The sequence below is a fragment of the Phyllostomus hastatus genome, unplaced genomic scaffold, assembly GCF_019186645.2.
Source record: "Phyllostomus hastatus isolate PE091 unplaced genomic scaffold, TTU_PhHast_1.1 phas_scaffold_46, whole genome shotgun sequence".
Classification (NCBI taxonomy): Eukaryota; Metazoa; Chordata; class Mammalia; order Chiroptera; family Phyllostomidae; genus Phyllostomus; species Phyllostomus hastatus.
Genome location: NW_025334032.1, coordinates 20,560,059 through 20,576,081, shown reverse-complemented (window position 1 = coordinate 20,576,081; position 16,023 = coordinate 20,560,059). Strand labels below are relative to the sequence as shown.

The 16,023-nt window shown below is 49.0% G+C and overlaps 1 protein-coding gene across 1 annotated transcript in view; it reads left to right on the top strand.

The window, feature by feature from the left end:
* HGSNAT (heparan-alpha-glucosaminide N-acetyltransferase) overlaps window positions 1-15,602 on the top strand; it is a 30,317-nt gene extending 14,715 nt beyond the window's left edge. Inside the window, exons 8-18 of the mRNA XM_045821594.1 lie at window positions 1,917-1,993; window positions 2,687-2,717; window positions 4,063-4,223; window positions 5,369-5,484; window positions 8,304-8,425; window positions 8,802-8,928; window positions 10,051-10,137; window positions 11,527-11,604; window positions 12,192-12,262; window positions 12,355-12,467; window positions 13,213-15,602. Of these exons, the coding sequence (XP_045677550.1) occupies window positions 1,917-1,993; window positions 2,687-2,717; window positions 4,063-4,223; window positions 5,369-5,484; window positions 8,304-8,425; window positions 8,802-8,928; window positions 10,051-10,137; window positions 11,527-11,604; window positions 12,192-12,262; window positions 12,355-12,467; window positions 13,213-13,394 (1,165 nt within the window). The 3' untranslated portion in view covers window positions 13,395-15,602. The remainder of the gene's footprint in view (window positions 1-1,916; window positions 1,994-2,686; window positions 2,718-4,062; window positions 4,224-5,368; window positions 5,485-8,303; window positions 8,426-8,801; window positions 8,929-10,050; window positions 10,138-11,526; window positions 11,605-12,191; window positions 12,263-12,354; window positions 12,468-13,212) is intronic.
* The last annotated feature ends 421 nt before the right edge of the window (window positions 15,603-16,023 follow it).

Here is a 16,023-nt window from a genome sequence, read left to right as displayed (position 1 = left end):
TATTTTTAGAGGCGGGGAGGGAAACATCAACGTGAGAGAGAAACACCCATCAGTTGCCTCTCACACACAACCTGCAATCCAGGGGTATGCCCTGCCCAGGAATTGAACCAGCAACCTTTCACTTCGTGGGCAGATGCCCAAACAACTGGGCCATCCTGGTCAGGGCACATAAGCATACTTTTAAATTAAGGTAGATCTTTTACTTTCTAGGCTAGAAAGGATTTCTTGCAATAAAAGTAAAGCAGCAGCCTCTCTCCTTTCTTGAAAACTGCGGTGATAGTCTGTACACTCCGTTGCTAGAGAGGAGTAGTGGGACGTGACCAGAACCAGTTTCTACTGGTATGTAGACTCTGCCGAGTCAAGGTCATTGCACTGGGTCAAGGAGCTGTACGTGGGATCCTGTGTCCATCGGCATCCCCCATGTCCCGTCACCAGCTTGACAGGTGAGAAGATGAGCCAGTCTAGGAAGGAAACTCCAGATCAAGGAGTCAGTCCTCATCCTTTACCACTGTGGACAGAACAGCTAGAATATCGGACCTTTTTGATAACAAAACCACAGTATCATATAGTAAATCGTTATTATGTTATAGTTCTGGTAGAAGATCGAAGGGCAGGACCAATCTCCAAAAATAAAGTATAAAACTAGTAGCTGGAAATAAACATCTAGGTATCAGGTCTTCCATTTCTACTCACCAGGGACTTTTAAACTCCAGTGATGACTGAGTAACCCTTTCCCAGCCTCACCAGAGCTCCGAGTGCTCCTGGCATGTATACAAGAAACCAAATAATAACAACAAACGTGATAATAGTAACAATTGCGAACAGTCTTGAGTCTCACCATGTGCCAAGCACTGTTCTGAGTTGTCTTTTTTTTTTTTAAGATTTTATTTATTTTTAGAGAGGGGAAGGGAGGGAGGGAAATAGCAACTTGTGGTTGCCTTTCACCTGGCCTACAACCCAGGCATGTGCCCTCACTGGGAATCGAACCAGAGCCCCTTAGGTTCAAGGCTGGTACTCAGTCTGCTGAGCCACACCATCCAGGGCTAACTTGTCTTAATTTATTTGCTCTCTTAAAAGCCTGGGAGGTTTTTAATATGCCTGTTTCACAGCTGAAGAAATTGAACCACAGAGTTAAGTAACTTGCCCAAGCTCACGCAGGGACTAAGGAAGACAGCCAGGATTTGATTCTAGGCAGTTTGGCTCCAGAGTCCCCACAAATTACTCCATTAACATACTAAAGCCTTCATTCCCTGCCTTCTGCAGAATCAACATCAAACAGTAGCCTATCCAGAACTGATTTTATTGTGTTTCTCTCTTTGATTCTCATTGCCGCTTTCGGAGATAACATGTTCACAGGTGGACAGGAACTAACGTTTATTAAGTGCTGAACTTGTCTTAAGTGCTGAACTCACCACATCCAGTCAGGTCCTGTACCGTACAGTATGGTCAGGAGTCCCGAGGCCCCTCTGGGAGGCTCGCGCTCTCTGTCACAGAGGGGTGCACTGAGGTAACTGGCGAGGGTTTCACCCAAGGCCTTGTGGCTCACAGGAGAGAAGGACTCAAGATTTGAACCCTCAGCTCTGAGTGTAGTGGCTGTGTGCCTTCTACTACAGTTCTTTAACTTGAGACACCTAAATAATTAGCACAAAATGGGAGATTGGAAATGTTTTGCTTTGTTTTCAAGCTGTCCGGTTTACTGTCCATGTACATTTTTTTTAAGACTCTATCATGTTGGCTGTATCGGCCACAGGGGCACTTTGGCGCAGGGCCCTATTGTACTGATGAGACGTCGTCACTCCTTGCTCTTTAAGTGTCCTCTTGTGTCGTGACTGTGCCTCATGAGGATACGTGTGTCCCTGGCAGCGGGGCCATCCCCCATCACCTGTGTGTGCCCTGAAAATGCTCTTGCTTTGCAGGCTGGCTCTCATCCTCATGGTTTTCGTTAATTACGGAGGAGGAAAGTATTGGTATTTCAAACATGCAAGTTGGAATGGTAAGTCCTTCCCTAAAGGTATCGTTGCTTAAGTAGGACCCCTTCAGAGAACTGTGGGCAGGAGAATCACTCAGTGCCCCCAGGGGATCCAGAGCCGAGGCCCCTGGCAGCCTCCTCACAGCCACTGAGCTCCTGCCCAGAATAGAATGACCCTTCTACTATTTTGTTGTTCATTCTTTTGTGTTCTGTGTCTCTGCACTGCTTCACTATGATAATGCACAGACTCCGAAGGTCTCTGCAGCAGGACTGTGGAGCTCTGCAGAAGATGCTAAGAACTTAGTTGTAAATGGTCCTTGTCATTTTCTAGACATGCCTTTCCGTACAGCCACATGCACGCCTTCTGAGACTCACAGTCCTCCTTGGGGTGCCCTTGGCCTGAGGTTGGCCTGGGTGTGCTGAGTGACGGCAGTGAGTCTGCCTGGTGGTTGGCTGGACGGTGGGTTTTGAGTAGCGCCACTTAAAGGTCACAGACTTGTCCACACACTTCCAGTGTGGTTCCCCCGGGCCTAGTGCCCTCAGACGACGCCCTCGGCCCAGTGATGGGCGGCAGAGTCCCCGGAAGCATCTGTGTCTCTTCCTTCCCAGTGTTTTCCTTGGGCTCTCAGTTTACTTTCCTTACTTATCAGAATATAATGGGGCCACTCTAGGTTTAGGAAGTATTCCCCTTCCCTCACTCTCTGTGTTTTTCTGCAGGACTGACAGTGGCTGACCTTGTGTTCCCATGGTGAGTGGGCAGTCCGCCGCTAGCTTTTCTGTAGGTCGTCTCCAGGTTTTTCTTTTCAACTGATGCTGGAGCCTCTCTCCAAGACCAGCCTTGAACTGTGGGTCACAGCCTGCGTTACTCACAGGCCTCTGCTGTTGTGAGCGCCTTCCAGAAGCTGTGGCACCGACTAATGCTTACGCTTGGCATAGTGCCTCTCTGAGGCACGCACGCACGGATAAGAGACGAATGATGTCAGAGGGAACATAACACAACATACAAGGTCCTGGAATCCTGTAGGAAATTATAAATTCTGTGTAAATACCACTAATCCTGAAAATAAGCGTGAAATCATTTCTAAAAGGAAGGTAGTGTACTGGTATCAGGGAGTTCTGAGAAGTAGGTAACAGGACAGCTATACTCTAACATTCAAAGTGAGACCGGAGTGACCAAACACTGCTGTCACTCCCCTGTGACCTGCGGATCTCGTTGCGGGACCCCGCCTTCCTGCTCAAGGTGGACTTCGTGTCTCCGCTGTGACACTGGAGCAACCGTGCTCCATCGTCAGGGGCTCAGCCTGGCTGTGGGTTCACGTGTTTGGTCTCTTGTGTTTCATCACTAACGTGAACTCGGGGCTTTTGTGGGGAGGGGATGGGGGTTCTTTTTTGAGGCGAGTTTGGGTAGGAGGAGCTTTTGCAAGCCTGCAGACCTGGTAATTATGCATCTTCTCCGTGAGGTTCCCTATGGGAAAGTGGCCTGGCCCCTGTTACCAGAGGCTCTCATCCGATCCCGTGACCCCCAGAGGCAGCCGGGGGACGGGGGGGAGCGCAGCAAGAGCAGCCCGGTCTCTGTCAGCCCTGCATCAAGGAACTAGACAAATTACTACTCTGGCTTTTTTAAAAAGAGGTACTTTTGTATGGTAAAGAAAAAAAGGAAAGAAGGGTGTGTGGCTCAGACAAAATCAGGGGGAAAAAGTTTTCATTTTTCTTTTAGGAGCAAAAGTGAGGTTAGAAGTGATTGGAGCGTGTGGTCTCTTTCTCAAGGACTTTGAGGGTGCACTGAGCAGTGTGGACGCAGCGTCTTCATCGTCATTTCTCTCTGACAACTAAGTGGGGCAGCTGCCCCAGGACGAGACGTTGCGCTTGGCACTGAGGGGCGTCCTCTGAGACAGGACTCGGAGGCGCACGGACCCGCTAGCCCGCGGGGCCCCGTCCTGACGTTTCCCCCACTGTGAACCCAGCGCCACGCCAGGGGTTGGCTACTTCAAAAAATCACTTGTTGCTTCTCTGTTGGGAGACTATAAACTATTAATGGCATATAGACAAAAAAAATTGGAATGATTACCTAGTAATAGCTGTTTTTTTTCTAGGTTTGTGTTTATTATGGGAACCTCCATTTTTCTGTCAATGAGTTCCATACTGCAGCGGGGATGTTCGAGATCCAGGTTGCTGGGGAAGATTGTGTGGAGGAGTTTCCTGTTAATCTGTATAGGAATCATCGTTGTGAACCCCAACTATTGCCTTGGTCCATGTAAGTATTTTCCCCTCTGTTACTATATGCTCAGGTTGAAATACAGAAATTACGTGTTGTAATTCGAAAGACGTGTAACCCCTCTATCTCAGGTACCTGCAAAAAGAACAGTTATTAGAAAAGTATATGCAATGCTTGTATAACCTGGGCCATTACTGTTGTTACACCGGACGTTTAGACCTGGGAGGAGCCTCCAAGATGACCCAAACCCGTCTCTTGCCACGAGAGACTGAAGCGCTTTCTCCAGGTTAGCTGAGTGTAGTGAGGGGCAGGGTGGGACCGGACCAGGTCACTGGGCTCTCAGACCCTGCCCTCCTGCTGCTTTGGTTTTATCAGCTTTCACAATAGGGCTGTCCTGTGGTGGCTCAAGAATTCACCTTTGTCACCACTGGTATGCCAGCTGTGTGGCTGGGAAGGAATGACATCCTTGTCATTGTTTTAGGTGTGAGTGAGATGGGAAAGCTGAGGGAAGGATTTATAGGAAACCCTGTGTTTGGGACCGGGCATCAGAATTGAGGAAGGCAGTAGTTGCTGTCCTCAAGGGGCATTAAACAAAGAGGACACAGGTATCTAGACGCCAGCCAGAGGAACCCCCCTGGCCAGAAGCACTGAGACTTTAGGCATTGTGGGGCAGAGGTCCCTTCCAGTTGGGTCATAAGGGAAAGTGCCACATAAAGTTGATTCAGTGGATCTCCAGAAGCGGGCCACTGCCCACAAACAATACATTCTGGGGTCCGTTCTCGGGTTCACACTTCCAGGGACACAGTCATGTAGCGTGTGGGGTAGGGGGAGTCTGTCGGGGCCTGTGCTGGTGCTGCAAGTTCCCAGTGGATGTGCAAGTGGCGTCCATACGGTTAGGAGAAAGGGCCAGGAGATGAGCTCTCGGGGCCAGGGTAGTCCTTGCTTCATGCCCACACCTGAGGGAGGGGGCACTTCGGTTTTCATCCCAGCCTCCCAGCCGGCCAGCTTCCTGCTGTGATTGGGAGCCGTGTGTCCTGACCGTATGTAGTATTTCCATCTCTGAGACCCCGAAGAAGACTCACTCAGGTGCCATACGGGTGTGTCTCACCCTTAGAAAAGGTCACGTTGTCTGGGGTGAAACGAGAAATACTGGCTAACATTCTCTGCACTTGTACCTCCTGCAGTGTCCTGGGATAAGATGCGACTCCCGGGCGTGCTCCAGCGGCTGGGCGTGACCTACTTCGTGGTGGCAGTGTTAGAGCTCCTCTTCGCAAAGCCTGTGCCTGAACGCGGCGCCTGGGTGAGTGACCCCACTGTTTTTAAGCAAGAGAGAGCAGGAAATAGCACTGCGTAGTTTTTGGAGCTTTCTTTAGTTCTGAGTGCAGTACTGTACACTTCAGTAGGCTCTTTAATGCTGTTAGGCAAATACTTTCTTTTTCCCTGCAGTTAGTTAGTTTTATTTAGTCTTTGTATCAGTAATTTTTTTTCTTGTGATAAAAAAAACCCACATAAGATCTACTCTCCTAACATATTTTCAAGTGTCCTGTAATCAGATGCATTTGGATGGCGTTGATGTAATATCACCATCCTCTGGTTTGCTAGTTCAGGCTCTTTCATTGCCCATGGTGTACAATATATTTTAAAAGACTTACATAACATATTAACACCTATTCAAAAGGCCGAACAGGTTCACCGTGGAGGACAAGTGCCAAGCTAGGTGTGGGGGAGTGACAGTGTGTCCTTGGCTGTTTCTTCTTTGTGAGAACTATGTGGGTCACTTGTCTGGTGATTCCTTTCTGTCTTCCTGTAAGTTGCTGAGTTTACCCTGGTGACAGTTGATGCGTGGGTCACCGGCCAGCAGTGATCACGGAATGCTGCGGATGGCTCGTCGAAATGCGAGAAAAAACATGCACAGAGACAGACCAGTTTCTGTGGAGAAGTAGGGATGGAACCGCCACCCCCTCTAGTGGGGAGCGCGCCGATTTACCGTCCAAACCGGCTTTTATTGGGTTCGTTTTGCATAAGAATTCAGGTAAAGCACATTACTCATTGCGAGGAAGTAAGGATCAAACGATAGGTAACAAGGAACTCTGAGGGTCTATTTTAAGTCAGGGTCAAAGAGCTGTAAGACTTTAGGGAACAAACTAACTTCTTCCTTGGACCCTTCTCATTCAACTGAGAGCATTCTAAACAAAGAAGATTTCACAGGAATTTACATATTCTTTCTTAGGCCTGATCACCCGGGGAATCCACCCTTTCCAGCACAGGGCGGCACCACCCTGTCATTGTTTCAGGCTTAGGTGGAGCAAGGGAAGTAAGGCAGCCAAGAGATTAAGAGATCTTCTTGCTTCCAGAGTAGGAGGACTCGGGCTTTGTCAAAGCCAAAGGGCAAGAGTCCATCACCCTCTTTTGCTGTAGCCCGCAAAGTCCTTCTTTTGGGGGCCTCCCACGTGATCGTGCCTGTCTTAGATCGTTCTCCTCTTGGGGAATCTTACCTGTCATTGGCTAACTGACCAAGCACTGGGGTCCAGGCAGTGTGAGGTATGAAGGAGCAGAAGCGGCACTCCTGCCAGGGAGATAACCTTGTCTCCTTGCTGGCTTACAGTTCCAAGGGCGTTCCCTCAGCCTTAGCCTAGGCAGGGGTTACAGCTTCTGATACCAGGCAGGGCGGTTCCCAACAGACAGAGATTTCTTTTTCCCTGATGGAGGTAACAATTCAGGTGGGAGTGTTTAAGCCCTTCCATTTGGGGTCCTACTAAACAATAAATTAGTAAGGCTGTACCTGTTTTCTAGCTTCTTTCTGCTTATGAAATAAACTTGCATGCAATTAACAAATTCATCATCAAATCTCAAATTCTCTTGGTTGCCCAGTTACATGTTTTTGGAGTGTGTTTAATCGTCATTCCTTTACCTCTTCTGCCCTCACTGTGACCTGTCTGTACCCTCCAGTGTGGATTTCCTTAATGTGCAGTGAGACTGGACCTGTGCAGGTGAACCTGAGTGTGGCTAGCCGCATGAGGGGCCTCAGGGACTTCGGAGGGTCGTCCGGGCTCTGTCACTGGCCGTCATGCTGGAGCCAGGGGTTGGGTGGGACCCTGAGAATAGGTGGGTTGCACCCTTTTTTCTTTAACCAGAATAGTTGCAAAACTTTAAATTTCATTTTCCTTTTTCAAGATTTTATTTATTTATTTTTAGAGAGAAGGGGAAAGGGAGAGAAACAGCAATGTATGGTTGCTTCTCACGTGGCCCCCACTGGGGACCTGGCCCAAAACCCAGGCACGTGTGCTGATTGGGAATCGAACTTGCGACCGTGCTCAATCCACTGAGCTACACCAGCCAGGCTCATTTTTCTTTTAAAACGTTTCTTCTTTAACTTCTTTTAACTTTTAAGAACAGCTTTATTGAGCTATATTTCACATACCATAAAGCTGACATGTTTGATGTGCACAATTTAGTGATATTTAATGATACTTGGAGTTGTGCACACATCATCCCTATCTCATTCTAGAACGTTCTCACTACCCCCAAAGAGACCCTGGTGCTCACTGCTGGCCACTTTGTCCCCTTGCAAGTCCTCTAGCCCAGCCCAGCCTACTTTTTGTCTCTGTAGATTTGCTGATTTTGGATGTTTCATGTAAGTGGAATTACATAGCGTGCAGCTTTTGTGTCTGGTTTCTTTCACTTAGCATAATATCTTCCAAGGTTTTTCTGTGTGGTGCCCTGTATTAGTGTTGGATTCCTTGATGAATAGCATTCCATTTTGTAAATGTGCCACATTTTGTAACCCTGCTTCAGTGGATGGGCATTTGACTTGTTTCCAGTTTTTGGCTATTTTGCAGTTTAACAATTCTGTGCTCGTTTGTGTCCAAGTTCTGTGCAAACACCTGTTTTCATTCCTCTTGGGTAGGGGATCGGAATTGTCCATTTCATTGTGGTGTTTCATAGAGAGGGAACATCTGGGTCACAGAATACAAATGAAATAAACTTGCACATATGTTTGTATCACTACAGTTAAGTCCAAGAGAAGAACTTCAGGGACTTTTCCAAATACCTGTACTGCGTATTAGTTCCCCTTCTACTTGGATTTGGTTTACGTGTATTTCTGTGCTCCTCGCTCAGGAGGGAAGATGCTGGTCTCTGCAAGACATCATATCCAGCTGGCCGCAGTGGCTGTTCATCCTGATGCTGGAGAGTGTTTGGCTGGCCTTGACATTCTTCTTACCTGTGCCTGGGTGCCCCACGTAAGTGCCCTGTGTAGGTAATCCCTTTCCGCACGTCCTTTTCTGCTATGTCAGACCTTTTGGGGCTCTGCTTTCAAATTTCCCAAGTCAAAGGAATCCTTGTCCACTCTTTCTTCTCCTTTGAAGCCTGTTTTGTTTGGGAAGGAAAATTTGGGTGAGTGTCCAGTGGAGTATCTGTGTGAGGTTGTTTTCAGGGTCAGTTTGAATGGAAGTTGCCAAACCTTAACATGTGGGGGGCAGTCGAGTCACAGAGCGAGGGGCTGTTCCTAGGCCTGTATGGGTTCGAGGGTCTTTGTTGGGCTGCCGACACAGCCAGTGTGCACTCTTCCCCCGCTGGCATCTTGTCTGTTAAGTGTGCGTTCTCTCTCCCCCACAGCGGCTACCTCGGTCCCGGTGGCATTGGAGACCTGGGGAAGTATCCAAATTGCACTGGAGGGGCTGCCGGCTACATTGACCGCCTGCTTCTGGGAGAGGATCACATTTATCAGCACCCTTCCTCGACCGTGAGTGACTTGGGCTTGCGCTCAGAACGGAACACACAGGAGCTCTGAAGGGAAGGAAGACAGGGCTGGGCAACTTCCAGTCGTGTCTGTGGAATAAACTGTGATGGGAACCAGTCTTTATTTGAAAAAGGAACTGACTGTAGTGACTTCAGTGTCATTGTGGGGCAGCACCTAAATATTACTTGGGTCCTAAAGCGAGAGCACCTTGTATCAATGTGCAGTGTGGTGCTTCTCTGTGTCTCAGGCTGGATTTCCTGGCAGCTGATGCTGAGACAGAGATTCACGTGCTGGAGGTCTGTCAGGCAGGCAGCCCTCAGGGACCAACGCCTGCTGGGCAGTAAAGGGCAGAGGAGCCACCGAACTGCACTGCAGTCCAGCGAAGGCCTCAGCTGATCTCCCGAGGGGCGGGGTGGCCCTTCCGAGTTGTTGTGAATTGAGGGGAGGGATCTGGCCCTTCTACCACTGCCTGGGTGGGACTGCCCCCAGCAAGGGGATGCGACTCCTGGAGAGGCAGCTCTCTTCAGTCAAGGACAAATCCAGAAGAGGGTCTTGGCTGAGAGCTATTGGCCATTGATACTGCTAGCAGCTGAGGAATGAAGGCTTTAGTCCTGAAAGGGGTGGGGGAGGGGCATGGTTGGGTGGTACATTATTACAACATCCACACACTATTTCCAAATTTCTACGCTTTCTACAATAACATTTATAATAAAATGATATGGAAGTATTAAATACGATTTGTCTTAAAAGAAGGTAGGAAGCTGCTGAAGTTACAGTAGGGCTGACCACAAAGAGTAAACTGGGAAATGGTGAGGGTGTTACACCTGGTGTGTGAAGCTGGTTCGGGATGTGTCGTGTCGCTGAGCCGCCGGGAGGCGAAGTGGCAGCGCTGGACCGCGGTGCAGCCTTGGTCTCTGGGTTCCCTTCCGAAGTGTCACACGGCACACACTTTCTTGGCCGGAAGTATTCTGCTTATAAGCCCCAAAGTTGGCAATGGATTGGTTTCTGCAGTAAAAACAAAGCACGCTGAGTGTTGCAGGGCACTGAAGTCTGTAGTTGGTCTGCGGGCTGTTGGTGTGCGTTTTCGAGGTCACTGAGTGCCGCTTCTTGTCCTGCGCTGTTCAGGTGCTGTATCACACCAGGGTGGCCTACGACCCGGAAGGAATCCTAGGGACCATCAACTCCATTGTGATGGCATTTTTAGGAGTTCAGGTATTTGTACATTTCATTAGGAGACTCTGTGACAGCCTGTGATTGATGATTTATCACTAATTCAAAAACTACTTTATTAAAGTAAGAAATTGGAAACATATCACCTTCTGTGTATTATAGGTCTAGTAAATTGTTTACATTTAACAGGTTGTCAAAACTAAAAGTCACAAAAATTCAGCACATTCAAATAATTAGGTATAATTTCTATATTCTCAAAGTAAATTCTTATTTTTCTCATGGCTCTTCTTAGAAACGGGCACAGCAGTTTCTGCATAGAAGACTCCCTGCTGGACCGGGCAGAGGGTTTGGGTACTGGCGATGCTGGGAAGTCACAGATCACATCTCTTCTTTCTTTTATTTTTCATTGACTTTAGAGAGAGAGGAGAAGTGAGAGAGAGAGAGAGAGAAACATCAATTTGTTGTTCAATTTATTTATACCTTCACTGGTTGCTTCTTATATGTTGCCTGACCGGGAATCGAACTCACAACCTTGGTGTATCAGGACGACGCTCTAACCAACTGAGTTACCAGCCAGGGCTCCTGGCATGTTTCTTTTGTGTACACTTTACATGGTTTCAAGTTGTGCATTTTAAAACATATTTTTAAATGTATTTATTTGCTTTTAGAGAGAGGGGAAGGGAGGGAGACAAAGAGGGAGAAACTTCAGTGCGTGAGAGAAACATCAATCAGTAGCCTCTCGATTGGTTGCCTCTCGCACGCCTCCACGGGGGACCTGGCCCGCAACCCAGGCATGTGCCCTGACTGGAAGTGAAACGGGTGACCCTTTGGTTTACAGGCCCTCAGTCCACTGAGCCACACTGGCCAGGGCTGGGAGGATTCTTATGCAAAGTTGAGATTTTATTCTTTTTAAAATGTTTCCTTGCCTCCAGTTCCACCCTGCCTGTCCCTCTTTTATACCACCGCCAGAGTGGACCATCTCGCAGGCCAATCTGATAGGGTCCCTTGGTACTGTTTTGGTGGGGGAAGTGACTTTCCTTGGCTCCCAATCACCTATGGGGGAGAAAGTGCCTCTCAGTGAGACTTAAAGTCAACCTGACTGTCACCTCCTCCCCTCCTGACCCTCCCCACCCCCAGGCTTTCTGAATGACCTGCAGCACCTCAAGGGTGCTCTTCCCGCTTTGCACACCTGTCCTCCTGCTCTAGGACCCTTCCTTTCCAATGTCTTTCTCCCCGAAGGTGGTCCCACGTGCCTCTCTCTCAGTCTCCACTAGTCCAGCGCAGGGAGAGCAATGCCTTTCCTCTTCGTGATCCCAGTGTCTAGTGGTGTGCTGGCAGATGAGTCAGTCGAGTGATTAAGATAATGGGTGGATAGGAAATACGAATATACCTTAGGTGATTCTCTTGGTCATACTGTGTTTTCTCTTCCAGGCAGGAAAAATACTCTTGTATCACAAAGAGCAGACCAAAGACATTCTGGTCAGATTCACCGCCTGGTGTTGTCTTCTAGTGAGTAACCGACATTCTCCCCTAAAATGCCTTTTCTTCACACAAATTTAAAAGAAAAAATGTTTAGCAACACTGGTATATCAGCTGTCACCATAGGTAGCGTTCTTCACTTGAATAACTGAGAGGAACAAATCTTTACACCTAAATTCTCATTTTTTAAGGGAAATGTTGTTAAAAATAAGTCAGCGTTTGCCATCAGCCAGCCAGCCAGGCAGCAATGCGTGGAGACCGGAGGTTTGGGTCAGGGTGGGAAGCCGCACCCAGGCAGGTAGTAACCGGGCTTCAAGGTTTAAAGGGGATGGAGGGGTTTCAAGGCCAACTGCTCTCTGGCCCCTGACCTTGCACTCACGTTTCCTCCCGGTTTCACTTTCATTTATCACTTAGCTTCCCTTCAACTCCGAGAAATACTGAAAAGATGCTCTTAGAGAGTATTTTTAGTCACGCGTCTTAAAAACTTTCTCCAGTTAAAGGAATATGACAATTTTCAGCTCCCCTGCAAACAAGTAACTAATATTTTTCAGATTTAAAGCATAACTGTCTTTTGAAATAATGTAACAAAACTTTAACATCTTTCTCCCCCATGATAGGGGCTTATCTCTGTTGCTTTGACGAAAATTTCTGAAAATGAAGGCTTTATTCCAGTAAACAAAAATCTCTGGTAGGTACAGAGAACAGTCATTTCTGTGCTCGCGACTGCTCGTGCTGCCTCCACGGTGCGCGCCCTGGAACAGCTCGTTCCCCTCCCCCTAGGTCCCTCTCCTACGTCACCACGCTGAGCTCCTTCGCCTTCTTCATCCTGCTCATCCTCTACCCCATTGTGGATGTGAAGGGCGTGTGGACAGGAACCCCATTCTTTTACCCGGGTAAGCTGCCTCCAACCCCAAAGTTGACGGTAGTGACCAACCGACCGGACTGGCCCAGAGAGACCCGCTGGGCACGCCCAGTGCCAGGGCCTCGAGCCACAGCCCGGGCGGCATGTTACCACCACGTGTGGGCTGAGGGAGAAGGCAGCGGGGGCCACGCAGCCCCAGGCCATGCAGCTTGCACTGGTCCACTCTGAAGCAGTCCCCCTGTTTTACCTGCTTACATTGGTATTTGGTATTGATACCTCAGGCAACGATTTGGGGACTATCATTCAGTTTCTGATGTTTCGGGAATGGGGTATACTTTCTGCCTTAATGTTAGTGCACTGCTTACAGATGACACATAAGATATAACAAGAGTAGATACCAGGAGATAAACAGAACAGTGTACATGCCGTTCTGCCCGGAGACTGCAGGGTAGACTAGGGAGCTCCAACGGCTCGTTGCAGCCCTCCGATCCCAGTAATAGTTACTGGCTTTGGACCTCCAGCTTTCTGTGAGAGAGTGTAAGTCAATAATTTTGACTTTCCTTTCAGATTTAGCATTCAAGAATTACACTGTCGGGAGTATTTCCTAACAATTTTTGAGATAGTTTGCACTTGAGTATCTAAGATTATGCGTCACTTACTGTTGGCGCTAGAGGCGCGTGCTTTCGGGTTTTCACTGCACTAAAGTCCATTGTCGAGAACTGAGCAGAGGAGCAGAGGTGGCGTAGGGAGACACGATTGCCTGTGTCCCTCCTCAGGCATGAACTCCATCCTGGTGTACGTCGGCCACGAGGTGTTCCGGAACTACTTCCCCTTCCAGTGGAGGCTGCAGGACACCCAGTCGCACAAGGAGCATCTCATCCAGAACATCGTCGCCACTGCACTCTGGGTGCTCATTGCTTATGTTCTCTATAAAAAGAAGGTTTTTTGGAAAATCTGATAGCTCCAGCCAAAGCGTGTTGCTGGCGGACTCTCTGGTGGGCCTGGGGGACAGCCTTTATTAAAGGGACCGTTAATGACACGGTCAGTGGGGCATGCGTTTCCAGGTTACTGGGGAAGGTGCTGATGTGGTCAGGCTAGTGGGCTGGGGTGGGACTCTGCCTGCAGGTTTGGAACTTAAATGTTGGAAGGTACTACCTTTTCCCTCCATTTTCTGTGTAAACGGATGGATTTAGAACTCTAATGTAAGGGTTTCTCAGATAACTTTTGCAAAGGCAGTCGCCATGGATGGGCGTTTGCCTCTGTGGCGGATGGCACAGTGTAACTGACATCCGATTCTCGCTGAGCTGGCGTTTCTGCACACTGCCTTCCCGCGCCGCCACGAGTCGGTCGTCTCCGTTTGGCTGACTGTAGAGCTGACTGAGATGTGAGGTGTAACAATGGAGTGTAATATTTTTTAGTTAAATTTAATGTTTTAAAAAAGTCAGGGTAATTTACCTTTCAGGTCTGCAAGACATTGGTGGGTCCAAGAAAATGCCTTTCTGTCAGAAGCTACTTTCTTCTTTTCCTACTTGAAAAAAAAAGTTAAAATATAAATGTGTTATTCCCAGCCACTCTTGCTTAGTTATACACTTACGTAGCTGTGTATTGCCTTGTCTGTCAGTCACCTGCCTACCTACCCACCTGCTTACCTGCCCAACTGTCTCTCTGTGTATCCAGACGGTAGCTGGTTCCCAGGGACAGGGCTTGGAAGAGATTAAAGCTCACTGTCTTGCCTGTGGCTCCGGCTCTGCCGTCCTTGCTGTAGAGGATGCCGGCAGGTCCCCAGGCCTGTCTGAGTCTCAGCTTCCTCATCTGTGAAGGGAGGGAGGCAGTGATGACCTCTCAGGTCCCTTCCAACTCTTAGGACTCAGTGAGGTGGGCAACATAGATAGCTTTTCTGAAATCCTTAGAGAAGTCATTTTATTACAGAGAACTCTTTAAGATGAGCGATAACGAAAAGTTTCAAAAACTCTCGTTGGAGCAAGTCTTTTCGGAGCGACCCTCCACAGTGGAGGCACCTTTCCTGCGTGGAGCCACACCCCCGAAGACGTACTTCCTCAGCAGTGAGGGAGGGAGGGCACCCGAAGAGAAGCCGCACTTTTCTATGATGCATCATCATACTTGTGAATTTTCCGTGAGAACTCCGTATTTAAGGAAAATGTGACAATAGCTTGTGCTCCAGAGCATCCTTCTGTGGTGAGACGGGGCGTCCGGGCGTCCCTTTGCCTGGCGCCGCTGCACGACGACTGCGGGTCTGCACTTCAGCCCAGACCTCCACCCTGAACGCTCACAGGCCTGTCCCCGCCCCCTGCGCCCTCCCCCTGGACGTCCGCCTGCCTCCAGGCTTGCCTTCCTCCTCCGTTCCCCCAGATCAAGCCTTCTCCTCTTTGGATTTTCCCAGCTCTGTGAACGGATCATTCTCATCTGTAGGGATGAAGCTGCTGCCACCTGTCACCCACTTACCCCGGTTATCCCCACCTTTCCCATATTCAGTCAGCGTCTTCATTTCACTGGCACACTGCCTTGTTACTCCGGTCCAGACCCTCGTGATTTTTTTCAAATGGACCCCTTCCCTCAACCCCTCCTGTAGTCACTCTCCCTCGTGGCTGGATTAAGCTGTATGAAGCAGAGTTCAGAGCACATCGCCGCTTTATAAAAACCAACACTGAAGCCGATACAGCTTCGCCGGACATACATGACCTTACTCGGCTGAGCCCAGCACGCCCTGCCAGCTCCCTCCCCCGCCCCCATGCCCACCCTGCTTACTCCAGCCCCACTGGAGCCCCCACCCCGTCACTTGGCCAGGACCTCCTGCTCCTGACCTTGATTACAGCCTTTTTCCTGCATTACTTTTTCCTCTTCATTTTCTCCTGTGTATGTTTGGCCTGTCATTTTAGAGCCTCTACTTCTAAGGCACCGCTCTAATCTCTTGTCTCATCCAAAGGTAATATTTTCTTCCTCTGGCTTCTCGTAATACCTTGTTGGGACCAATTTCATGGCCCCCATCACTTCGTGAGAGTTATTTGTGTACATGTCTCGTTTCCCACGCTGGACTGGGAGCTTGCTAAGAGCAAGATTATGCCTTGTTCTTCTGCATATTCATGGCACAAACAGTGCCTTATGCATAGCAGGCACTAAATATTTATTAAAGCAAAGCAAAACAGTGGCTGTCTTTGTTTTTACTATGTAAGTGCTGATATGTAAGCGTCTGGCGTGCCCCGTGACAATGGTCTTAGTTGGAGCTAAGGTTTGGGGACAGTCGTTGCTGAGGAGACCTGCTGCTGCCCTTCCCTTCAGGGAGCCATTATGGATGGTCACAGCTGTCATGCAAATCTTAGCAAGTGAAGCTGGGCGGGCCTTTCCAGATGAGGTAGGTGTCCAGAAACCTTTCTTAAACTGGGGAGTGTACAGTTAGTATGTTTTGAACCCTGGAAACGGGTCCTGGTTTGGCCAGGTTATAAGGGGCTTCACCCCCAGCAGAAGCCTTGACGTGGGCTGGCTCCTGCATGTCCATTTGGCTCCGCCAGCTCCCTCGTGGCCATGGGCGGGCTGCCGCCCTGACACTCGGCCGTGAGACACTCACTGGA